Below are 27753 nucleotides of genomic sequence, written 5' to 3'. Positions count from 1 at the left end.
AAATACAGTAATATTGTGAAATATTTTTATATTTAAAATAACTTGTATATAATATAATTTGAATATATTTTAAAATGTAATTTATTCGTGTGATCAAAGCTGTCTTTCCAGCATTAGTCTTCAGTGTCACATCCTTCAGAAATCATTCTAATATGCTGAGTGGGGGGTGGGGGACACGTCCCCCGCGTAATCTACGCCCCTGGTTAGCGTATATTTCACTCTTGATTACGAGTCAAAAGATTAGTGTCAGCTATTTTTTTTTTTTTTTTTTTGAGAAAAAGAAAATGAAACAATACACAAAAATAAACTTCTGTTTGTGACATTTATTACAGAGCATTTAATAAGGGAGAAAAGCAGGACAACTTACAATTTTTAAAAATAAATTACATGTGTATAAAAAAGTGCTATGACATTCACATCGCTACAAAAATAAAACGTGGTGGGATTTAGAATTTACTGAACATCTCCAAGAATCTGACTCGCATGACTTTTCCAGACGTATTTATTTAGCATTTAGCATTCATCATTACAAACACACACATTTCCCTGAGGAAATTCACCACTCCAGCTTTAAAAGAAGCAGAAAATGGAAATGAGCATGACATACGGTACAAAATGAAAGCAAGGAGTAACATTGTGTATTGAATGACCTCCAGTAATCAAACACACTTATTTCTGTGTGAACTGCAGATATGATATACAGATGACATGGACATTGCAAAAAACAAATGAAACATAAATGATTGCTATGGACCATAACGAACGACATAACATATTTCAGTGCGTATTGAAGGTGGAAAAGTGAACAGAAACAAAAGAAATGCGCATAAGGTGCAGGTCTGTTATTGTGACCGGATTAAATGATGTTCTCAAGCAACCTACTGCCTCCTAGAGGAAGAGAAACTGATTGCCACACCACACAGTTCAGAAAGCAAAGCAAAACTATTTAAATAAAAAAATGAAATAAACTTAGCATCAACAAGAACAATAATTAAAAAAGAAAATAATTTAACATTCTCCAATCCCAAAATCATTCAGTATTACGTTCACATTAGTTAAGGACATACAGGTTTTTTAAAAAAGACAAAGATTGTTGTGTTTGTTTATCATCCGGGGTCAGTAGATGGTGCGAGCAGATATTTTGAGGAGATAGCTCACAAAACTGATACATCATGTAACTGATCGTCTCACCCAGGTCAATAAAAAGCAAGGTGATTTTTTTGTTGCCTCGTTCAAGGAATGCACAGCAAACACACATTTATGAAAGAAACAAGCATAGGAATACAATAATCGGACAAACACAGATGAAAAGAACACACTGCAATCATTTAAGATGATCAATACCATTTCATAAAACAAACAGTACCAAAGTATTGCAGAAATGGAGCATTAAATACAGAGACAGATTCAGCCCTTTGTCAGATTAAACTGGCCCGTACAGTAAAATAAATCAACATCAATTTGAAATCCAAACAATAAATAAATGCAAACATGGAAGAAAACCTTTGATCAGATTGTAGGATGTACTGTATGGACATTTTAAGGTTTGTGTAAAACATATCTTTAATATGTTTACTAATTGTATTACCTCACATGTTATTAATTAAATGAAGAGAAGCCCAATAGACATGCAATGTATTTTTTAATAGTGAAATGTTACTATTAATCATTTTCCATTTGAAATTGTGTAAAATGCAAAACAAAAAATAAAATAAAAAAGACACCAACCTAAGTGACTGACCAAAACTCCACATGCAACAATACAAACTGTCAGATATATATATGTGTGTGTGTGTGTGTGTGTGTGTGTGTGTGTGTATGTGTGTATGTATGTGTGTATGTATGCATGTATATATATATATATATATATATATATATATATAAAACATTATTTCCTTCAAAAAGCAAACAAATAAACCAAAAAACATACACTGAGACAAGCCTGCAAAAGTTAGGGATAGTTGAACTGCACTGCATACATTATGCAAGTAAAACATATTTGAAAGAATGAAAGGGATCATCTGCAACATTTCGAACCTTCAGATTTTTTTGAAAAGTTGCTTTTTTCATAGATTAGCAGCAAAACCGTTAAAAAGTCATGCACAAGTAATACTGTCATCTGGCCAATTTTGAGTGATTTCATTGGGAGCATGATTTGATTTGGATTGAAAAATGAGAAAATACAATTTTCAGATAGTCCCCTATTTCAAACAAAGACTCCAGTTTAAAGCTCTATCATTTGTACATTTTCCTAATGAATGTGCCCTAAATTTCTATGTGAACAATCAATGCGCCATGAGCCCCTTCCAGCCGATTCCCAATGCAACTCTTAGAAATGCCTCATTGCAAATATGATGATGCTGAATAAACCAGGACCTCTGACACAGTTTTCAACAAAAATTGGTAATAAGTTTCAGGATGGACCAAATCAAACCCTATCACTGGACACTGCGTTGGGAGAGGTGAACAAAACACAAATGACTTTCACAATGTTTAGCCTTCCTCACTTCCTCTCCCTGCCCCGATTCTTCCATGGGAAGAGATATGAAAAGTAAAGAGCATGTGTAATTCTATAGATCTAAATAGAGCTGGCTGGTAATGAAGCTGGATTGTGGATTCTGTGAGCCACTAAAGTTTGGATTGTTCTGCATGCAGCGATGGTTTCAAAGCGTTCGCATGCAGCCTCTGCCGCGCAGCCTGTGGAGATGATGCGCTACCGACTACATAACAGGACATCGCTTAAAATCCAGTGAAGAGCTGATATCCGTAAGAGAGCCACCAGGTCCATGAAATCATGGAGAAGGTGACGCAAAGAGCCACATTTGGTAGAGTTCAATCATTTTGCGGTCTACTTGATGTCTTAAGGGGATAGCGGTGACGAACCGAATTCCCGTGTGGGCGGGGCTTCCACAGTTCCCAGCCTGCGAGCCCAGCCCACTAAAAAAATTATAATCTTGAGCAGAAAAAAAAAAAAAGAAAAATCAAAGAAGAGAGACGTTGAATCACCTAAAGATATCTTTGAGGTGCTAATACAAACTCTCATTTGCAGGTTTTTTGGTGTCTTTCCTATCTCTTTTAACAAAATCAATTCATTTGTTTAAAGGTGGTTTAGACCTGCGGTAATGAGTGTGTCGGTTGAAACGCTAGGAAACGGCCTCGATCTGGTAGGAGCAGTCATCCGCATCAGAGGAGGGTTTGGCTTCAGTAGTGCTCTTAGGTTTGGGAGGCCAGTCAGGGTCCACGCTCAGCTCTTGGGCCAGGTGCATGTACCGAGCCTTGGGCACTTTTTTCTGCCGGCAGCAGAGCCAGGAGAGCCATTTCGTTCCAAACATGTCTATTCCTACCTATAGACACACACACACACACCAGCCAGGGGGGAAGTGGAGAGGAGATAACAAGAAGTCTGTTTTATCATTTCCTTCAAAGGACACAATCCAAACCTGTGATGGAAACACTAAGCTAGAACAAAATAAGAGGAGATATTCATTTTCATATGCAGAAACAAAGTCTTTGGTCTGTCCATACAGTATGTCATGCCTCGGAGTACATGCAAGGGTAACAACTCTTTATGATTATTAAAATTAATACCAAAATGTTTGCTTTAGTTACTTTTGAAGCTCAAATGCCATTAAAAAAGAATGTTCCGGGTTCAAATCCATAGCATGCTGAGAGTTACCACAGAAAATTATTCTGAGTTTTTAAAACAAGCAAAAGTTGTGTATAAAGTAATGGGCCATATGAGGCCACTGCAGCAGGATAAATATTAAAAATACATTCAATTATAAAATTGGAAACACAAGACATTAAAATAGTACTTGTGTGTCAAAACTATTCTTCAAGCTAATGTAGTAAAATATGAACACAAGTTAATTCACCTCTTGGCATATTTTATTATTAAAGGATTAATGCGAGTGCTTCAACAAAGTGACGAACAATGCATTTCATTTTGTGAACCCATCTGGAGGCCCAGCTGCACGGACTTCCATTGCAATTGCATTACTGTAAACAATTTTTGCTTATTTTTACATTCTAGTCAAAATGATTTTTAGTGGTAATTAAAGGCAGGCCACAGATACTGTCAATAAAGCTCACTTTAAACCCAAAACGTCCCTTTAAAGGAATATTCCAGGTTAAGTACAATTTAAGGTCTATAATAGCTTGATTATTATTTTATAACTTTCTCTATATCCATGGTGTTATTATTAATTAAAACTGAAACTACTAAAAATCATTTTATTAAACTGTTAAATAAAAAAAGTGACAATAGCACAACACAGAACCACTTAAACTTCAATTAAAATGAAGAACTGAAAATAAAAAATTTAGATTAAATTTAAATTATGAAAAGTATACAGTATTTTTTTTTTTTTAAACACATTTAACATGTGCTTTTTTCAGATACAGCCAGAAGTTTATCCAACTAGAAAAGTAATCAGACTTTAAAAAGATGATTCGAGCAAGTAAAAATGACTGCCTGTGAAAATCAGCAGACCAGACTCGTTTTGAACCCCGAACATTCATTTAAAGGAAAAATCTGAGTTATTTAGCCATTAATGTCTATGACAACTTTACATTCAAAAGTTAGGGATTGATACGTTTTTTGTTGTTGTTTTTTTAAGTCTTACCAAGGGTGCATTTATTTGACTTAAAAAAATAAAAATAAAAAACCTTTAAAAATAGTAATATTCTGAAATATTATTATCATTTTAAACAACAGTTCTAGTAATGTTTTAAATACATGTAATGGATTCCTGGTGACAACGAATGGAAGTTTCAAATGCAAAAAATGCGGAAATAAAAAGATATTAATATAAACAAAAACAAAAAAAAAGCTTTCGAACATAACACCAGAAATGTGCCTTTTCTTAGAAGACTAGTTACATAGTACTGCAAACGCTACATTAGTTACACAATACCAATAGTTCCTTCACAAAATCAGAAACTTCTTCACATAGACATTAAGTTGCAAACAACCCGGAAAGTTCCTTTAATCAAACCAGATGCTTAAATCAACACACAAAACACAATGTATTAGAACATTAGTGCACGCTTTGCGATTCACCGAGTTAGACATTAAACATTGCTCTGTTTGGCACATACCTGCATCGTCACTGCAGTTTAACCAGACGCAGAGCTTACACATGTATGCAGTAGATGCCACTACAGAAGCAGCATTAGAGGAAAATGAGGGGGAAGTGGGGGAATCGTAAGTCCCCAGAGCATGACAAAACAAGAGTCCCAACAGGGGGCACTAGAGAGCTTTCAGAGAAATCATGTTGGCGCATGCAAGGCCAAACGTTTAGACAGGGTGCTGCGTGAGAGAGAGGGAGAGAGAAGAGGAGGAAGCAAAGGGGGAAAAGGGTGGAAGTGGACACCAGGAAGTGAAAAGGCAACGGTGAACAGAAGTGTCAGATTTTTCCCAACCTGTGGTGTCGGGCCTGCAGGGGAGACGCCATAGCTGCCCTGCTTGTCTCTGCTGAACACATGCTTCCATAAGATGACGTCAAGCACGACAGTCTAAAGAATATCGCAGTGGGGCGGAAAGAATGAAGAAAGCTACGGATCACATTGCTATCAAAAGATTCATGGTCATCATTTGTTTCTGCTTTTTCCTTGTCAAGACAAAACTAAATACATTTCTTGAAAGGGCAGCGTTTTTTTTTTTTTTTTTGCATTGGGTGTTAGTTTAAGGAAAACAGTGGAGGCAAGAGAATTACGTTATTCTGCATTAAACGTCATCAGTTCATTGGCAATGAACGTACAGCGAGACCACAGGGATCCCACCGACTGGCTGTTGTAGTCTAGGGTTCTACTGATCGACAGGTGAGAGAGAACGGCGTGACCTGTACTTAGCACCAGGAAGACATCGGGATCTAAAAGGCGAAGCGACAGCCACTATGCAACTACGAAGATTGCTGGCATTTCTTAATCAGGGTGAGAAGCTTTTGCACAAAGAAGACAAGAATAATTTGACTCTTTCTTTGGGGTTCAGAGGTAGAAGGAGCTGCTGATGGAATCAGACATGCTATACAAAACATGGCCTGGCTGTACAGGGTCCAGTATAAATGCTGCTTCATTATCCTGTGGATCAGCCTCAGCAGAGTGGAATTAACTTCTGTACAGGGATGGGAATCATTACAAATTCTGCCTTCTTATTTTTCATTAACGATTCTTCTAGTGCTGTTAGCTACTGATTGTAATATTGTCATACCACATACATATTTTGAATTGATTTACATTTATATTTGAGTGAACTTATTTATAGGCAATGTTGAATAGTTAACCAAATGAATTACAAATAATATAATTATTTAAAAAAAAGCTACTTATTACAACAAAAACCAGATGTTCAGCTATTAATTCAGTAATTACGACAAATAACTGGTTTATATATATATCACATAGTTACAGTTAAATAATAAAAGATATATATAATAACGGAACTGGCTTTGAATAAGCACCAGCTTTTTGATTCCCAACCCTATTTGTGTGTCTTTCTGTATATCTCCATCGAATACACTTGAGAGTTTTAATTGGGTTACAGCAAGAGCGGTGTGTTATGACCCTGGCTGAAGGGTCCACTACATCTGACAGTCACATCCTATAAGAAAAAGTATCATCCATAATATAGTACTGTACTTTCACAAATATATATGAGCTAACAATTCAACTACATAGTGATTTAATTCTTTGACATTGATTTAAACAAAATGCCCAGTTTATTTTCATATGTGAATATCCATAACAAATAAGGTGGCAGATGTAATAGCCTGATGTTCCCTCTTACCTCGATGAAGACAGACACCAGGGTGTTCCCCAGCACGATGAGCACCACATACACACGCCAGCTCAAAGGAACACATACAATCTGAGGAGAAGGTAGATGATGTGATGAACATCTTAAAACATAGACTAGCATTCAAAGGTCAGTAAGATGTTTTTCAAAGAAATTAATACTTTCAACTACAATGCATTAGACTGATCAAAAGTGATAAGAGAATAATATATATATATATATATATATATATATAAATATATATAGTATTGTAATATTGTAATCTTATATTGTAAGATTTCTATTTCAAATGTTGTTCTTCTCATCTTCAACATTAGACACTTATCTCTGAACAGGCTAGGTTTTATAAGGGTCTGAGTGATAATTAATCGAAGCATAGGCCAGATATTATTGTTTCATACCTCTAAAAATTCATAAATTCCAGAGATTGGGACAAACAAGATGAAAAACAGGAAACCGATGAGAATTAAAGCAGAGAGTACAAATGGCCCTGAAAGAAGAAGAGAGAAAAGAAAACAGTCAACCAGAAAAACGAGTTAGTGAAAGCAGGTTTGAGTTTCCTCTGTTTTCAAGACCATGTCAGACAAGAACATTTTTATTTCAATATGCATATATTACAATGACATCACTTACATTTTAACTCATAAAAAAAAAAACTAAACATTATTAAAAATCTAAATAAATACCTAAATTAATTGCACAAAAATATCAGGATGCAGAGATATAGCGTTCAATGGGAAATGTTTCTAATGTTCTCTAACATTTCTTTAGAATTCCAAATGCATCAAATACAATATAAAAATTGTGAGGGATTTTAAAACATTGCACTGTGAATGCATCAGGTTGAAAAAGGTTCATCCTTACAGTTCTTGTAGCTGGGCTGCCGGAAGGGTTTTCCTTTGGAGAAAACAATGGCAACAATGAGGTACTGAAAAGAGGAGACGAAGAAGAGAGTGGTGTTCACATCGCTCATGATTGTGTCTTCAGCCTCTTCTTCTTCTTCAGTGGCGTTATCCATGTGATGCGGAGCAGAGCAGTTGTAGAAACTGTGAATTCAAGAAAAAAAGAAGAGCTGATGCAACATTATACCTTTTTTTTTTATACAATTCAGGTTAAGAATGAAAACAATATGAAACTGTTTAAGTTTCACTGATGCACTGTACTCACTCTGGTTCTGAGTACCAGTCCAATTCTTGGATCAAGAGGAAGGCCATGATCTGGAAACCCAGGCAAATTAAAATCTGGGTCAGAACTGAGAAGAGGAGAGGACCTGAGACGAGACCGGAGGGAGGTCTCCGGGCGACAAGCTCCTTCCATGCAGAATTCAAACTCACTGGGAGCAAATGAAAAAAAATTACATATACATCAATTATATACATCAGTTTTCATGAGCTCAATGTCTTAGTGTTCAATCTAGATGCTTTCTGACAAAATGCAATCAGAGTATTTATTTTATTTTATTGCATATCGTTCTCAAGATATCGTTTGCAGCCATTAAGATCAATTTAGACATTACAGATCATACTCACTAGTGAAGACAATTAAAAGAATGATAGCCATATCGATGAAGAGAAACTGGAAGTCGCCCAGGTTGCTGCCAATCTGAAATGCATTATTAACCAATCAGAGCTGCAGAAGAAATCTCAGCATGACCTAATGAGCTTCTGTCACTCGCAAGCACAGAAAGATGTATAATAATTAACTATAAGAAGTAGTTCAGTGAATGACAGGGGAACTTACGGAGTAGAGAAGGGCGACACTGAAGCATTGAATAATACTGTACAGAGCCATGAACTTAAACACACAGAAGGAAGTGATGAGAGCCGCTCTGCCCTCCCTGTGGAGAAACAACATGTGTGAGAGACAGGACGTTTAGTGAAGAGAACATTCGTCTTACTTTTATTTTGGCAGACAAAAAGGGCCTTTAATGCTTTAGTTTATAAATAAGTTAATGTGGAGCAGAATTTATTATAAATTTATATATTGAGTTGCCTTTGCCAATGGAATTATTAACATGTTAATGCAGGATGTCACATGTTTTTGGGTTTCTGATGTCAACATTTTTTTTTTATGCATTTGTTGGAAATGTCTTGAAATGTTTTGAGTTACTGTATTGCAATGAATTTAGTCTGAAAGCATGATTTTTCTTGATGGGGCTGAAACGGAGCTCTGCTGTGGTGCGGTTAGGACACCTGATCAGATTGGGCACGCAGGTGATGCTGGGAGTCGTGGAGGTAAATGGAGAAGCCACTGAAGCCTCCAGCTCTGATAGAGAGATCCCAGCATGAGCTCTCTTCAGTGCCTGAGGACAAAACAGACAGACATCAGCCACACATGACACTTTCAGAATCGTAAGAGACACAAATAAACCTTGAAAATAAAATTGAAGGTCTCTCACCCCACAGTCGTTCGCTCCATCTCCACACATTCCAACAAAATAGCTGCAGAAGAGAGAGGGACAAAAGGTTTAGCAATGGTTAACTTCTGGGTAATACTTTGTAAAACCCCAAGTATACACCAATGATTACTACTCCAAATAGACCTGTGAATGGAGCTCTCATGGAGTGTGTGTGTTTAATACTCACTCTACACTTTCTAATGTCTCAACAAGCTGAGTCTTCTGGTCGGGGGCCATCCTTGCAAACACGGTTCCATGAAGCACCAGCTACACCAACAACCAGAACACAATAAATACCATATATAATATAACCAATGGGTATACACATCTTAAAACATTTTTTGTACCTTCTGGAGCAGGTCCTGGAAATGTTCAGTAATCACAGCAAATGATTTGCCGCTCATGGCAAAGTGATACTGTTCCTGAGGTTTCATCTCATCCACAGAATTCCCGTCTTCCATAATAATCTCCATCTCCTGCCAAAGAACACAAGTACAGAGATGCTCAAGATAATGCTTCTTGAGATTTATTGCACTTGTACTTCCATTGGATGTATCGTACTGCAACAGTTATTTTGCTAGGTATCTGAAAACTGTGTCAATGATGCCACAAATAGTGGTGACTGATCTCAAACAGTTTTAACCTAGAACATTAATTCCCATAAAGCCGCAGAAACTGGGTCTGGCCAGCAGATGGCACACTGACCTCTAGTTTGGTGGGCTTGTTCGAGAGTTTGCTGGGTTTGTCGGCGTAGTGCCAGGTGATCTTAGCAGCCTGGCCGTCTTTAGGGGGCAGAGCATCTGCAATAATGACTCGGTCTTGTGGCTGAATCATGCCGCAGTCTCGTGCCACGGAGATGGCCGTCAGCATGTTGTCACCTACACAAGAGATGAAGAAAAGATTTAAAAAACAAGAAAAAAAAAATTCAATATACTGGTACATAGGCACTTTTTAATTAGTCAGTGGACAGAGATGATGGCTGGTGTCTGGCAATGACCCAATGCTCCTCATGATTGTAGGGGAGTAGATCATGTACAAACTCAATCTGCTTACATTCACAATGCTGCATTCAGCCTCGTCTAAACTTTGGAGCGCCTGGCTGGTAATCTGGAGAGCTGAGAACCTTATTAGACCAGATTCCAGGAATACCCAATGATTTAAACTACAAAGCTCCCAGACTGCTGTCTGCCTGCGGCTGGTCACCCTAAACTCCCTTCCATTTTCAAACAACATGGGCGTATTCAGCTCTTTTCATATTCAGAAACTTTCCTTCAAAAACATAAAATCTTTTAATGGTCCTGTATAACTTCACATAAAATATATGTGAATAGCCATGTTCAAAAATTCAAATTGACCATTTGGAAAGAATATTCAGGAACTATATAAAAAGTACCCCTATTATGGATTTCTGAAAATTACCTTTCATGCAGTGTGTAACAGCTCTATGTGAATAAAACCATCCTGCATTGACCGTCAACGTGAAACATTAGCATATTGCCCACCCATATGTTGGTCTTTTCAGTTGCTCTACATGAAAATGCAAATTCATTCTTTGCCCCTAAGGTGCCGTTTTACTCAATGCAGCACTGTGCTCACAAACGCTGCTTTATCAGGCATGATGAAATGAAAATTGCAGATTAAAGAAATGCAAAGGAGGGGTTTGGAAAAATTAATTGTTGAGTGAATCATATGGGAGTCGTTGACCAAATAAGGTAACTAAATGAATATTATGAGACAATGGAAGTGTTGCCCTTGTATGCATGTCAACTCGTTGGGGACTCCCGAAACCAAAATATGAACCTTTAATTATCCATAACAGGGGCACTTTAAACTAACAGGTTTTCTGAACTGGCATGAATTCAGGCCTAAAAAAAATAAATAATCACCAGTAGGACATATAGACCAAAGAAGTTATGTTTTCTGTACCTGTGACCATAACGGTACGTATGTTGGCACGTCGTAGATCTTCCAGCACACCTGGAGTTTCCGTTTTCAGCTTGTTCTGCATGATGATCAAACCCAGAAAATCCATATTTTTCTCAATTTGATCCCTGTAGAGGAAGAGAGATCAAATATAGTTAGACATTAATCCAGAGCACAACATGGTAAAAGTTCAAGCATAACGTTGTAAATGATTTTGTATAAGACCTTAATATTTAATAGAAGTGCCAGTAAAAAAAAATAAATAAAAAAAAGCTACATCTTTACCGGTTAATGTTCTGCACTTTATGAAATGTAAGTTTGGATTCCAGCCGTCTGTGTGCCAGCGCGATGACCCGGAAGCCCTGTTTGGTGTAGTCCTCCAGAACCTCTGCAAAATCTTCTGGTACTGTTGTGCATTGTGAGGAAAAAATACTTCAATCCAACACTATTTTGAAACTCAAAAAAGATATTAATAACCGATGGATTTTTGGACTAACCTGTTTCTTTCTTACACAGGCTTGCCACGACCTCTGGAGCTCCTTTCAGATAGGCGTCCATCCGTCTCTCTCCGATCTGTCGGACAACCACGCTCATTCTCTGCAGAGCAGAGGAGAAGGAGAACTGCCGCACGATACCAATCATATATGACGCCTGCAGCATAAAAAAAACAACAGATAGTATGTAAACACCCATATATATCCATAAAATACATAAATGAAATACAAACAATAGCCATTGTACATACCGAGAGCTCATAGAGTTCAGAGAGTTCCTGCAAAGAAACAGCAAGATATCAGAACAATGTTTTAAAAACAAATAATCTGGATTGTAATAAGCAGAGAAATGCTCACCAGGTCCTGTTCAGGTGATGTGACTGAAGGCGGCAGAAGCTGACTGGGTGGTTTTACGTAAGTGAGTTCAATGCGGTCATGGTGAGCCGTCTCCTCTTCTGTAGCTTCCACCAAAGTCTGAAGACCACAGATAGAGAGAGCGACACCAAAATAAATAAAAACAAGTACAACTTGTTCCAAAACTTGAAAGAGAAGATTAGAACGGTCCTTCTGTCACAGCAGACACTGACCCAGCCTATGGCCTCGAACATCTTGAGGTCTAGTGGATCTCCAGAGAGCTGACCCTCAATCTTGGTGAGGGAGTGACAGGTGGCCATGCAGGACACAAACTTGGTTGTTACTAAGCTCTTATCATCTGCTTTTTCTTCTGAATGCTGGAATCTAGGGAAGAGAGATTCTTTGGTCAGAAAAGACAATGAAATGCCTGCAGTGATAATTAAAAAACAACTGAGAATGTTCTTTTAATCTATTGAATCTTTCTTTTATATAGTTATGAACATACCTGCCATCTTCTGCTCGTTGAATTCCCCACATGTCCAAGCCATCTTCTGTGAGGGTGCCCGTCTGAAATGATGCAGTAATAATAAATAATTTAATTATGTATTAACAAAAAATGTATACTGCATAATATTAGAAAATGAGGTTCTTAAATGTCACCACAATTTACCCTAGTTTTATGAAAAAATAGCTGAAAGTTGTTTTTAAAAGACATTCTGGTTAATTCAGGTTTCACTAAAAGAAAAGGACTTCAGTGTCCCATTTATTTACCTTGTCAAAGCACACCAGGTTCAGCTGCCCACAGATGTTGATTCTTTGTGGGCTGATGGAGAATATCCCCACTTTCTTGAGGCGCCGCTGAGCATAGACGATGCCCGCTGTCATGGCTGCCGGCAGTGCAGGGGGCACTGTGATAGTAATGATGTCCAGAGACTTGACTATGATTTCCTTTACTGGTTCCTGCATGATACACACCATACCAGTGAAGGGCACATTTTCCACACTATACTTTTACTCGGTTAATTTATTGAACAAGTACAATTGAACAACTTCATATTCTGCTCAAAGCTACATCCTATGTTAATTATTTTACCAAAATAAGAGGGATTATACAAAATGCATGCTACTATTTATTTAGTACTGACCTGAATAAGATATGTCACATAAAAAATTTTATAGTACATAGTCCAGAAGAGAAAATAATAGTTTTAATTTATAAAAACAACCCTGTACAAAAGTTAACATCCACTTGATTCTTAATACTGTGCTGTTATCTGAATGAACCATAGCTGTGTGTTTTTTTTTTTTTTTTTATTGTTTGGTTTAGTGAGTCCCTTGTTTGTCTTGAACAGTTAAACTGCCTGCTGTTCTTCAGAAAAATCCTTCAGGTTCCAAAAATGATTTTGGTTTTGCAGCATTTTTGTGAATTTGAACTCTTTCCAACAATGACTGTCTGATTTTGAGATCCATCTTTTCACACTGAGGAAAAATGAGGGAATCATTATGCCGTTATTTCCCTGTCAAATGTCGAGAGCGCATAATTGTAGCGCGAAAGTACATTAATATAATGCGCGAGCGTCAATCTCTCTGCTCGCATGCTGGAACTCGGCGCACACTCTCAGATACATGTTGCTCTTGTAAGAATTTTCTCTGGGCTCGCTCAGGTTCCTCGGTACTCTTCTCTTCAATTTCTTTCTCTTTGCTCTTGGCATAAACGCTGTCAAAATGGCAACAACCAATCAGAAATAGGCTTCAACGACTGACCAATGAAAACAAGACATCGTACATGGAATCTTAAATATCGGAGCAGCCTTCCACTGGTGGAGAGAACTCATGGAGAGGCCTGAATCGGATGCCAAGGTTGAGTTGTTTTTACTTCTTGATAGGCGAGTAACACTGGCTTTTGTTTGAATATGCTTGAGTGTCATCTTTACTTGTTTCCTGCGATCATGGTTGCCATGGTTGCATACATACGTGTGGGGCGGGGATTTCAAAATAGAGGTGAGGTCTTTTCAGGCGATGGGGGGAGGTATGTGTGTGTTTGTTTTGATGCTTTCAAATATCAACATCGTTTGGCAGAAATCAAAAGAATATAAATTAAAAAAAACCTGAAAAAAAACAACACTATCTAAAAAAAAAAAAAAAAAGAACACCGCTGTGGTTCATTCAGGTAACAACACCGTATTAAGAATCAAGGGGATGAAAAACTTTGGAACTTTTTATTTCGCTAAAATAACATTTTGCATGAAAAAAATTGAATATTGTGAAAAAGTCATTTTTTGTAACTTATTTCAAAAAGTGAAACTTTCATAAATTCTAGATTTATTAGAAGTGAAATGAAAAAATTCAAAACGTTTTTTAATTTTTTGATGATTAGAGCTCACAGCACATGACAGTCAAACATCCAGTATCTCAAAATATTAGAATATTTACATTTGAGTGCCATTAAATGACCATCCCTACAGTATAAATTCCAGGTATCTCTTGTTCTTTGAGACCACAATAATGGGGAAGACTGCTGACTTGGCAGTGGTCCAGAAGACGATCATTGACACCCTCCACAAAAAGGGTAAGTCACAAAGGGTCATTATTGAAAGGGGTGGCTGTTCACAGAGTGCTGTATCAAAGCATGTCAAATACAAAGTCGCTTCCATGCTACATCACACTGATGCTGGAGTATTGAGTACATAAATTAACATTCCGTAATTCAAAGAACTTCAGCTTTTCTGTTTTGCAAATCCTTTTTTTTATTATTGATTAAGGATATATTCTCATATTTTGAGATACTGGATTTTTGTCTTTCGTGAGCTGTAAGCTCTATTCATCAAATCTAGAATGTATGAAAGTTTTTGAAATAAGTAAAAAAAAAAAAAAAAAAAAAAGGTTTTTACGTTATTCAAATTTTTTTAGATGCACCTGTACATGCAAGCAGGATTGATGTCACAAAAATGTTGCCATTTCTTTAAAGACAGTAAAAAAAAATAAATAACCTGATTTATGATTTTCATGACCAAAGAATAGAAAAAGACGATGCTGGCAATGGCCACCAAACACAGCAGGAACAGGTAGGCATCCCGGTACAGCTTAAAATCTGTGGGTTTTGGGTACAGGATAGAGCTGATCAGCTGCCCTTTAGCAGTGCTAAAACCTAGAAAAGAAAAACACAAACATATACATTATATATGTTCTTTTTCATGAATATATGATTGACCTGGAGAATGAAAACTGTATCATACCCTTGGAAAATTATGAGCTACATCACTGCTTATCGACACTAGGGGTGTGACCATACACTTAGCACACGAAATGAGACAAAATGCAGATACTTGGTCCACTAGAACTTGACAATATTTGAAAACTATTTTTACAAAATTTTCAAAATTTACAAAATATTTGTCTTTTAATTACAAAAAGTAAAACAATTTGTAATTTAGAAATATTTTAACTAATCTAGGGCTGTAACTAATGATTATTTTGACAACTGAGTAATCAGATTTTTTTTTGTAACACAAACAGACCTAAGTGAAAACCAGCTTTTAGTATGACTATTTATATATAAACTAACGATGAGGCAATAATAGTTGGCTCAAATAAAACCAAGAAAAATTACGACTGAAATGAACAACACTGTTAAAATGCATAATGTAATATGCCTATACATAATATGAACATAACCAACCTTAGTACATTATGTATTAAAACAAATACCTGCAGATTGCTCCAATGGGCTGTTGACGTTTCACTTTAAAGCGTGATTAAACAATGTTTAAATCATTACATTTTAATATTTGGCCACAGGCAGAAACGTTTATTTAGAAATCGCGATGGTTTATAAATGATTTACATTACAAATCTAGTGAGATAATGTACACTGTTTTTCCAGATGACGTTAAGCAATTCAAATTCACAGTATATACAGAGGAAGAGCCTAGCCCCTTTCACACATACAGTGCTGGTAAAACTGGTTAAGTTAGCATTAACAGATCATGTGTCTACAGGACCTTATCAAAAATCCCGGTAAATATGTTCTGGCAATCATATCGTTCTTATGAAGATGACATAATTACTCTGAGCTGTTTACAAAGCTCCACTGCTTTATAATAAGCTTTTGCTATGTAAATATACACTAGACTGACATCTTTGAACATCGCGTCTTGCAGCTTTTTGTTGCGCTTCTCCATTCATCAGGGTTGCGACTCTGCAACTGGATACTATTATGCGCATCTCGTGTTTTATAAGAGCAAAACATTCTGATTGGCTAGTAATGTTAGTTTGGTTGAGAGTGAAAGCTACTCCTTTCATACCATTGGTAGGCGACCTCATGGACTCGAAAGTGATATCAATCCACAAGATTTGCATTTATTTTTTGTAATGTACGATTTTTTTTTTCACGCCGGAAATCAAGCCTGGTGCAGTAGAGCTTTAAGCCCTGCATACATCAAAAGACAACTTCAGTGACAAAAAGGTGTCAGACAAAGTATGTAAAATTTTGCTTAAAATGTAGTCCTGGCATCTAACCTGTCCGGACCACCACAGCTTTGACCATTTCTCCCGTGTAGTAGCGGGTCTGTATGACGTTTGTGCCACAGAAGAGTGTGTGTCTCTTGTGTTCCTCTGTGCTGTAAATGGCGTCTCCATCCCCACCCTTCTTGTCCCGTTGAGGGTTTGGAAGGTCAGTCTTTGTAACTGGAACACTCTCACCTGAATATATGAAATGAGAGAAGAGTATACAAAACATTTGTGAGACATACATATCTTTATTTTATTCACAATAGCAATATGCTCAAGCCAACCAAAAAAAAGAAAAAAAAGAACAGACAATAATATGCCATTAATAATGACAAAGCACAACATAAACATGAAATTTGTAGCACCACAAGTGGTGGTTAAGTGTAAGTGGTGGTTTGCCATATTGAATTGTTATAACTTTTTCACAAAACTTAGGGATGCCCTTTATAATGAATAAAAATAAGTATTGCATGATAATATATTTAGCATGAAATAATGTCTTACATCTATCTTAAACCAAGCATTTTGTCATGTCCCGAGGCACTTCACTGAGTTTGTACTTTGAAAATGATTAACAAAGTGTGCAAAGTGTCTGTGATTTTTGGCAACAATGTAAGCATTTATTTGTGTTCCTTTCCTGTAAAAAAAACCACAGACTTTAAAGTTATGTCCCTCAGTCTGAATTCAACCCCATTACACTAACCATTCTACCGCCATAATAATTTAGACTCCACTCATATGTGACACTTTTCACAAAAAATTACATCATTCAGATCTCTTTAATAGTGGTGCAGAAAATGTTTAGTAGTATCATACTTTTTATTCATATTTTTGAGGTGTGTTATAGTCAGGGAGGGTACTGTCAAACATAACCAGGCTATTGTTCCTATAATAGCTCATTTTTATCAGCTCTTTTGTCTTTGGGTTGTTATATCTCTCACAGATGTTAGTTTGTTCTAAATCAGACACAGATAAAGTAGCACAGTAAAGATTACATTTATATGAATGTATTCGTGAGAGAGATTGAGTGTGTGAATTAATTCTACCTGGCAGCATCTCTCTACTAGTAGTGAAGCGGTGCGATTTAGTTATTAAGAAATATATGCTTGAACGTTTCATTTCCTAAGCTATTTTATTGAGAAATTACAGAACAGTGCTGACAATACATTTGTGAGCTTAAATGTTTGTGTGTGAGAGATCAGGACGTGACGTACGAGCCACTGTCTGTAGCAAAATGTTATGTGTGTGCGTTAAAGTCCAGCAACCCATTAGATTAGAATGTCGATTAACATACCTCTACAATAAGCTCTTTAAAATGTGCGTTCTCCCGTTCAATTTCAAGCATCCAGTAATATAATCACACGTATTGTGGATTGCTTTCAGAGTAAGTATGTATTTGTCATTTTAACTGTTTGGAAACGGAGCAAGAATGTGGAAGTCCTTCAAAGATTTCTTATCCTGTTGCGCCCCCTATAGGACCAGCAACAAGTCGACGTCAAGCTTAAAGAGTCATGACAGATTAAAGTCGACTAGTCAGTGCAACCCCTAGTTATCAGGGACACATGAGCAGTAGGTACATGTTTGTTTTATAACAATTTCTGTGTAAAATCCTTTTTGAATCAATCCCATTTTGTCAGTTTAAGGTGTTGATAAAAAAGGTGTCTAAAGCTGAAAAAATAATGAAGGGTCTTTAATGCCTGAGGTGGGAAACTATGTTTTTTTTGGAGGTTTTGGATATGTGCCTAATGATGTGGGTTTTTTAGAAGTTGAATCACATGTAGTTTGTTGTCTAGAAATAAATAAATATCGACCTTATTTTTCCCGTAATAGTGGGCACAGCCATTTATAAATTTATTATAGTGTCTGGCTACCAGTGTCATCCGCTTCCAGCTATTTTTGGCTGTACAAAACAATTCATTTTGCTACTTGATACTGCGAACTAGGTGGGGGTTTTTTTACATATAATTTATGAAAAATATTTCTAAATTATTATGAAAACAGGATTACTGTTTACTGCACTTCATTCTTCTCGTTATTCCCCCAAAGCGGCTAATGAACCGGAAGTCTCACACATGCACAGAAAACGGCTTACTTCTGCTATGAATAATAAAGTGAATAAGTTTCATATATTTGGACTATTTCTGAGAAATCAATAGGAATATATGATTTTCCCCCAAATCGACCCTCTCTAATCAACTTTTATGACATCGCATCTGGATGCAGCCGATCACCTGTAAGCATGCTCTCATTAACAATGCAGGTTCCACAGACGAGCACTGCATCACAGGGCATGATGGTCCCGTTGCTGGGGATGACGATGACATCGCCAGGGACCAAGTCTGTGGACAGGGCTTCCTCGGTTTCTGTACAGCCAAAACAGAAGACAGAGAGAGAGAGAGAGGTGAAATAAAACCAGTCTGTCTCAGCAGATCACTTATTACCCATGTTTCCCTGCACAGGAGTGCTGACTCATTGTGACTTTAGGAACTGCGCCAGGCTCACTGATGCAGGCAATCCAGACCTGCAGCGGCGCCGTCATTACATATACTAAGATCTACTGCAAAATCATATTCCCCACTCTGAGCCGTACCATTTTCGCCCCTGTAGACTGTAACTCGAACAGTACTGTGTGCTGCCACCATGTCGTGTAGCATTACATATTGCTGTAAAACAAAACAAAACAAAAAAAGTCCATGTGAAGCACAAATAAAAATTTTCCTGACCAGGCAGCACAGATAATCAAATAGGAATATAAAAATACACACATTAACTGATTACAGTTACCGCAGTTATGCAATCAGAAATTTATCATCAACAACCTTGGATACGGCCCTATGTTTGATAACTCTAAAATACAACATTATACTGATCTTTTTGTAGAAATAACAGAGAATCATAATAGCCATATTAGTGTTATAATGTTACAGTAAATGTCTTTTATTATGCATGATTCATCAGTGTTTGTTATTCTAAAACTAGAAAATGTTATTAAAATGTATTAACTTTTGCTTAGAAAATGACTGATTATTTATTTATTTGACTTAAGTTTTTATTACAACATTTTATAATTATTAGATTATTATTATTGTTTACATGACCATGTCTGTTTTTGGCTTAAGAACGTGCACGTAAACGCGCTCATTGACTTGTCTGTATTGGTCAGCATCTCACAAACCAGTCAATCATTCCAAACTGTAAAAATTCTATACAAATTTAAAAAGTAAAAAGTTCCTAATGCCCTATATTACTAACTATACCATTCCACTCAAAATACAGCAGTACGTAAATGTAATGTTTTTATGTTTTAAATGGTTTTACTGGCTTACCTTTCTAATAGTATAGAGAGAGGTAGCTATTGATATGACGGACATGAAAATTATGGCCATTGCGTAGTAATAGTATTCATCACTACACCACAGGATAACACTGAAGAGCTGGAAGATGTAGAAAGGATTGAGGACCTGAGGAGGAGAGAGAACGATAGAGAGTTCCTGAGAAGACATATTCACCACAGCAGAGTCAGCAGTGCTGTGTCACGCCGTTCTCCAGCCGGGGTCCGTTTCACATTTCACTCATACCTCTTTAATTAGCAGCTTGAAAAGAGAAGGCACTTTCACGTCTATTTCATTGAGTCCGAAAAAAAATCTCCTAAAAAAAAAAAAAGAGAAGGAAAAAAAGTCACCTTTATTGTTGAGTCCAGCAATCAACATTCAATTCCAGATACAGCGTCAGATAAACACAACAAACTCAAAAGTTTCACCTGTACTCCTGCTGGTTTTTGTTGAGCCCGGCGCTGTGCTTTGAGTGAACGGATGAGCAGGTCATGCTCATATCTTCCAGGCCTCTGTAAAACAGTGAAGTTTTAGGGACCCACAGAGCAGAATTTACACAAAACATCAGATTCAGACTGTAAATGGGTATATCCTTACGTCAATACTTCAAAGTTCTGGATGGAGTCGTTCCAAAAGTATTTAGTGCTGTGTAGGGTAAAATAACGTGTCTGTAACACAAAAGAGAAAGAAAAAGATATTTACCCACTCACCGATAAAGCTTAACTATATGGTTTGCAAATACCAGAATTTGTGGAAATGCAGAATTGAACTATATGGGAAGGATGGATTTGAGGCAGTTGATACCGGCACATGCTGGTCCTCTGGATTCCTGGTGATTTTCCCAGGGGCGGAGTCAGAGGGGTTGTGGGTGTGGTCACTGGCCTGAGGGGAGGCGGTTTGAGAGGCCTGGTTGTCATAAGGGTCTTTCCCAGGGGCCAGCATTATCCGAATCCTGGCTCGAAACCAGCGTTTGAACTCATCCTATGGACAAACACAGAAACAGATTATACGTTACACACCAACATTAAAGAATTCTTAGCATTCATGCTACAACACAAACAGATTTACAACACACCACTGAGCTATAATTATGACTGGCAGCCATTCACACATGATCTGCCTCAGAGTTGAGGGTTATCTACCACTGAACAACCGGACATCTGGAGTATTATGTAATTCTTAAAAGTCTGTTAAGTCTTGATACTAAAATCCTAAAGAATATGAAGGTGAAGCATTTGAAATACCAAATATTGTTATTAAACTCTCCTATATGAAATCAGGCAAAAGATGTGCACTGACAAAGCAAAAGGTAAGAAAATTCAGCGAAGGTGCATTTAATACTTGTATTAACATGAAAACAAGTTTTGTTTAGTTTTACTATACATGATAATTCATTTGTGCATTCAGTTTGTTTATTCATTGTTTAGGGAAATTCCTGTCTTTTTTTTTTAACTAATATTTTAAAATTTAATCATATTTATAAAACGGAATAAAAATGTATAGAGTGCTCAATATACAAAATAGTATATATGCAGTTCGGAGGAGTAACTAGTAACATGTAATGGAATTTTAAGATTAACGGTTTTTCCAAGGCACTGGTAGATGTCTGTGTTTCCTGACATAGCAATGCAAAGATTTGATTTCAAAATCAAAGTATCATACCTAAATCTCATGGTTTGAGAATGATCAAGGTAAAAGAAGTGCTGAAGTCTGTTTCAAAATGATTACAAATGTTCATTAGAAATTTAGAAAAGTAATCAAAAAGTAGACAAATTTTGTAATCTTGAAATCTGTAATGAACTGTATTACATTTCCAAAGTAACCTTTCCAACACTATTTATATAGTGTACAATAATTATACCTAATAGCACAAAATGTTATAACCTACCAATTGTAAGTATATAGACAATATCTGAATATTAATTATCAACCAATCCAAAATATCTAAGCATATCCAGATACTGTTAATATGAGGTGTAAGAGAGCCCAAAAAGTCTTCTTGAGGTTTAATACATACAGTGCTTCGTAAGAGGGCGACGTCTGCGTCTCTGACGGTGGTCCGTGTGCAGGTGGCCTTCACACACCATTCAGGCATCCAATAGAGCAGCAGGAAGAGAAAACCTCCTGTACAGAGACCACCCAAACCCACCAGAACCAGCTTCCATCGGCACAGCCGATACCCGCTCAGCTCCTGGACAGAAAGAAAATCAGCTCATGTGCCTTACAAGAGAGAGAGAAAAAAGGCAAAAAACAGAGGGAGAAAAATACCATTTCATCCTCTAAACCCTTGTTGACAATCTTCAGATCTTCCTTCTCCATCCTGATCTTTAGTCCTGCCTGGATAACTGCTGCTCTCCTGCGCACACACACAGAGATCACACGCTAAGAGTGTGTGTGTGTGTGTGTGTTACAGTAATGATTGTGTGAGGCCCAATAACAGCTGTTATACCATTGGACTGTATTGACAACCAGCTGACCTGAGATGACACATAATCATGTGCACACATAAACACAAACACTCGGAGAAGAACTTCCTGTGAGTCACTATCCTGAGCACTACAGCTGAAAGCCACGCTGAGAGTGTTCTCAGACACAAATGAGCCAGACAACAGCTGGCAAACTAGTGAGACAATCAAACACACAATTTAAAAAAAAATAATAAAATGCAGAGATCTATTTATTTACACAGAGGCTAAACATTTATTTCTACCCATAAGTATTGGAACAGTAAAGACAAAATTTTTCTGTTTGCTGTGGAGTCAAGAAATCTGTAAATATGATTAAAAGATGAATATGAGGCAAAACTACAGAATGTCACATTTTATTATTGGGTGATTCAACACAAAGATGTTTTAACAGCTAATAAGAACAGCACTTTTAGAGCTTCATCTCCCTATATGAAGTATTGGAACAGATGCCTCACAGGTCTTTTTAAATGTTCAGCTGTTTCGTGTTGCATTAATTCTTCAGATATTAAAAGCAGGGAATGTGTCGTATCAGTTATAACCATTGCTTCTGCATTCTAAGTCTTGCATTCAGTGATGACACACACAAACCAGGATGAAGACGAGGAAGCCGACTCTGAAAGAAAAGCAAGCAAGTTGGATGCTGTGAGAAAAGAGGAAGTCAATAAGAACTAAAGGAAAAACAAAGGGCATGGAGAAATAAAGATTTTGGAAACCATCGGCGACATCAGCAACCAACGATGGAAAACACAGTAGTTGATGACAGACAAATTATAAAAGCTGTGAAAATGACTGTCATGTCTGTAAAATCACCAACAACCTCCAGAAAGCTGGGGTGATCCTCCGTCAATCTACAGTCCGCAGGAGAATTTGACACAGGATTACAGAAGCTACAGCAAGATGCAAACTGCTGATCAGCATCAAAAATAGAAAGGACTGGAAAGCAAAAATTTTTAGAAAAAAGGGAAATGCAAATTATTTCTAAGTATTCAACCTCATCTGTAAAACTTGGTGGAGGTGGTGTCATGGCATGGGCATGCATGGCTGTCTCTAGAACAGGACCTCTTCATTTCAATGATGACTTAATGTATAATGGTATATCTCAAAACCCCTAAATCCTAGAACATTTATCTAGAATACAGTTAAAAGATATCTGAGTTACGATGTTTCCAGCATACTCTGAAACTGAACTGCTCCCATCACTTACATCATAAGGGTCAAACTATCATTCAAACAATTCAAATTCAACTTTAATTAAAGTTACCATCCAACTGGCAAGTTTATTTTCTCACCAAAGTCCCTTTTATTTTCATCTGGTGCTGACTAAGTGTTAATTTTGGACTTTGGATGCAAACATTGAAGATGAGTGAGATTAATGGTTAAATAATTCATGACTGGGCAAGTGCAGGAATGTACAGCGAGCTGTGTGTTTGTGAGCGTAACCAAAGCTTTCTGCAAAGAAAAGAGATCATAGAAAAACATTGGGATCAATCATTCAAAAGGCTCTATCCAGCTCTCATTATAATTATTAGACGAACAAGCACAATCCATCATTTTCACTACAACTCACCAGCTGAACAAAGTCTTGGCCATAGGTGAGGGCTTTTGTGTATTTAAGAATACACTAAATACAATAATTTGTATAATTTTATGACTTAATACAGTAGTCATTTAGGAGGGGCTGCACTTAATTTACATTTTGTCATTTAGCAGACACTTTTAACCAAAGTAACTTACAAATAAGGAATTAAACTGTGCTTTATTTATTAAAATAGTCAGAATTTAATCACCAAATCCTGACTGTCAAACTTTTAACCACTGCAGAAAAACAAACTATATATACATATATATATACATTTTTATTTATGCATTTTAATTAATTAAATATATATATATATATATATATATATATATATATATATATTTTTTTTTTTATATATATATATATATATATATATATATATATATATATATATATATATATATATATATATACATTTTTATTTATGCATTTTAATTAATTAATTAAAATTTTTCAGATTTTGAACAATTGATTCAAAACTACTTTCAATTCAGAATAAAATTTTGGGTGAAGTATGATCTAGACATTTCTTTGTCTGATTCATAAAAAAGAATTTGAAAATGTACATCAGAAATGCCATAAAGACTTAAAAAACTAAAAAAAAGAAAAGAAAAAAAAAGTTTTTTTGTTTGTTTGTTTTTCTCATTTAAAAGTCATCTGCTTACATGTTTTCCATAAATACTCCCCTTCACAAATCAGAATGTAAGCAGAAGCTCTTCTTCACTAGTATTAGCCAATCTACGTCTGCATGCTCTGCTCTCCTATTGGTCAGGCTTTGAGCCAACCAAACAGCTTGCCCTGAAGAGAGTGAGCATTCAGACACTATAAGGGTGCTTTCCACTTGGTTCGCTTGCCTGGTCCGAACCAGAGTTCGATTGCTCCCCCCTCCCCCTGTCCCCACTGGACTGCATTCATATTATTTTATATGGGTCCGAACCACGGTTCACTTGCGTCATCAATCCAGCAGCCGTTTACCCCATTGCTTAGTAATGAAGGCGCGGGAGAAGGTGGCCAAAGAATAACATTACCCTCTGCACTTTTTTTGTATTTATGTTTTTGAACCGTTCATTTTGTTTACAAAGCTTCGATACATAACGGAACTTGCATCTGTATTACGAATGTACTGCAAATCCTCTAACTGAAGGTGAACAGAAATGAGATATACAGCTCTCAGTCTGCAGTGCGTCAGTAACGCTTGTCTGGAAAGGAAGTGAAACACACTCATCAAATAATATGTTATTAATAGCGGTTCACTTTCGCGATTTGGTACAATTGCATTCACATCAGCAGCGAACCTACCAGATTTCACATGAACTGTACCCCAGACTACTGTTTTTAAGCGGACTCGGGTACAGTTCGCGGAAGACAGCGTTCGCATAATCCAAACGAACTGAAATCTGACGTCAATAGAACCCAGCAAAATTGCGTGCAGCAAAATTGCTAGTGTGAAAGCACCCTAAAACACCCTGACATTACATGCTCATCAGAAAAGTTTATCCAGTCTTCTGATAAGGCCAAAGGTACTGAAATACATGACTCCCTACATAGACAGCACTTTAAGGCAACTTAAGCATTGCGCACAATGCAAAAGGGATGGAGTAATTAGGCTACATATACAGGAGAAATGTGGAGTGGGTGCCAACTGAGAGCATTCCAAATCAGTTCTTAAAAGGTTTGCATGATGGCTAGCATGCTTCCCTAGAAGGCCGCTCACTAGGTTTTGAAATGGAGCTCCAAACAACAAAACCTCAACAATAGGGCAGCAGGGGGGCAGCATGGCAGAAAACAGGGAAAGTGTGTGTTAGGCAGTCGGGTGTCAGTGGTCATGACCTGCTCACTGTTCCCTGCCCTCTGCTACAGGCCCTGATCTTATCAGCCCCCCACACCCTTACAACACACCACAGAGAGGGGAAACCCAATTCAGGACCGACCCTTCCTACCATTTTCCCTTTCTGGAGCAGCTGCTATATGACCACATTCTGCTCTTGGCTACAATTTATACGCAAATCGCAAGTGCAATATGCTGCACTTTTTTAACTTCCTCTTGAGCAGACTATACGATGAATGCAAGGAAATGACTGCAGTCATAAACCTGACAGGCCTATTTTCCCAACCCATGTGTCATGTAAGTATGCAAGCAGTCATATAGAAGACACTTTTCTTTTGGTAGCCAACCCAGGTTCAACTGACAGCAAAACGATCATCTTCAAGGGTTAGTTCATCTAAATGAAATTCTGTCATTAATTAATCACCTTCATATCACTCCAAACATGTAAGAATTTCGTTTATTTTCAGGAACACAAATTAAGATATTTCTGATGAAATCCAAGAGCTTTCTGACCCTCCATAGACAGCAATGGAACTACCATATGACATCTTTGAGCAAAAATAATATTTTTGTAGCTTCATATTAACATTACGGCTCAGCCACTGATGTCACATGGACTATTGAAACAATGTCCTTACTACCTTTCTGGGCCTTCACCGTGGCAGTTCCCTTGCAGTCTATGCTAAGTCAGAAAGCTCTCGGATTTCAACAAAAATATTAAAATTTTTGTTCTGAAGATGAACAAAATTCTCATGGGTTTTGAATGATGTGAGTGTGAAAATTACTGACAGAATTATTTTGGGATGAATTATCTCTTTAAAACCAAATAATATCCACAAGAGCCGCAGACAGGTCCGCAGACAGGTCACCGACCGATCTGGAGAGCAAATGATCAAATATGTTAAGCAATATTTGTTTTTAGGGATGCAACATTAAAGTCCTGATAAAATGTGAGTAGCAACAGATATTTTCTTCTGTACTGTGAGCATACAGGATAAAAAAAAAGGTGTTCAACGTGGACTTGGTTCTAGTCATTGGATGTTGACTGACTTTTTTAGATGTACAGTGGTGTTTTTGCCACCCTTTGCAGCAACAACTACAATCAAGCATTTTCCATAACTGGCAATGAGTCTTTCACGTCGCTATGGAGGATTTTTGGCCCACACTTCTTTGCAGAATTGTTTTAATTCAGCCACACTGGAGGGTTTTCTTGCATGAATGGACAGTTTAAGGTCATGTCACAGCATCTAAATCAGATTTAAGTCTGGACTTTGAATTGGCCACTCCAAAACCTTAATTTTTTTTTCTTGAGCCATTCAGAGGTGGACTTGGTGGTGTGTTTTGGATCATTGTCCTGCTGCATAACCTAGGTGTGCTTAAGCTTGAGGTCATAAACTGACAGCCAAAAATTCTCCTTCAGGATTTTTTGATAGAGTGCATAATTCATGGTTACATCATTTACGTCAAGTCATAATTGCAGCCCCCAGACCACCACACTACCACCACTATGTTTATCTGTTGCTTTCTCCTGGGGAAGTTCACCACTGTTCCAAGATTTCTCCATTTGTGGAGGATTGCTCGGACCATGGTTCTCTGGAGTCCCAAAGCTTATCTTATAACCCTTTCCAGACTGATACATCAACTATTTTGTTTCTCTTTTGTTCCTGAATTTCTTTAGAACGTGGAATGATGTGTTGCCCTTTAAGCATGTGTCACTTTGTCAGACAGGTTCTATTGAAGTGAATTCTTGATTCAACTGGTCTGGCAGTAATCAGTCCTGATATTTCAAACTGTTTCAACTTATTCATAGTGAATAGCCTAAAATTGACTTTGTCAAATCAACTTATTCTACTGTACGTTCAGTAGTTAACCTTTTGACTGACCAACTTATATGGATTACAACTGTAATATAATTGAAACAATAGTGATTACATAACCACACAAGTCTCACCACACAGCTTTTGAACACCGCAACATTTCCTTACCTTCAGATTCTGGGCGCTGTGGCCCTGGGCAATCCTTTCACCTATAAAGAGGTCTCTATCTCGCTCTTTCACCACAGACCTGGACTC

At 37.1% G+C, this 27753-nt stretch overlaps 1 protein-coding gene across 3 annotated transcripts; it reads right to left on the bottom strand.

Annotated features, from left to right (window-relative positions):
- Positions 1 to 303: 303 nt before the first annotated feature.
- On the bottom strand, positions 304 to 27753 carry LOC113110820 (probable cation-transporting ATPase 13A3). 3 transcript variants are annotated; one of them, XM_026275022.1, is made up of 33 exons: positions 27667 to 27753; positions 22075 to 22162; positions 21824 to 21997; positions 20611 to 20787; positions 20404 to 20474; positions 20235 to 20318; positions 20053 to 20122; positions 19801 to 19935; positions 19065 to 19137; positions 18706 to 18837; positions 16484 to 16666; positions 14956 to 15113; positions 12737 to 12925; positions 12471 to 12532; positions 12199 to 12349; positions 11969 to 12085; positions 11863 to 11889; positions 11615 to 11768; positions 11403 to 11523; positions 11121 to 11245; positions 9900 to 10072; positions 9542 to 9670; positions 9382 to 9461; positions 9195 to 9237; positions 8989 to 9098; positions 8537 to 8633; positions 8326 to 8398; positions 7964 to 8129; positions 7661 to 7842; positions 7198 to 7286; positions 6788 to 6868; positions 5425 to 5517; positions 304 to 3344 (listed from the first exon to the last, which is right to left on the bottom strand). In XM_026275022.1, exons 2-33 carry the CDS (start codon positions 22123 to 22125, stop codon positions 3144 to 3146), a joined length of 3771 nt encoding a protein of 1256 aa, XP_026130807.1. In that variant the 5' UTR covers positions 22126 to 22162; positions 27667 to 27753; the 3' UTR covers positions 304 to 3143. The 3 variants fall into 3 exon arrangements, with proteins under 3 accessions (XP_026130807.1, XP_026130809.1, XP_026130808.1); XM_026275024.1 differs by lacking the exon at positions 5425 to 5517; XM_026275023.1 differs by lacking the exon at positions 304 to 3344 and having other exon boundaries at positions 4531 to 5517.

This window comes from Carassius auratus, chromosome 11 (assembly GCF_003368295.1).
Source record: "Carassius auratus strain Wakin chromosome 11, ASM336829v1, whole genome shotgun sequence".
Classification (NCBI taxonomy): Eukaryota; Metazoa; Chordata; class Actinopteri; order Cypriniformes; family Cyprinidae; genus Carassius; species Carassius auratus.
Note: the sequence above shows the minus strand (reverse complement) of the source record. Positions and strands in the feature narration are given on the sequence as shown.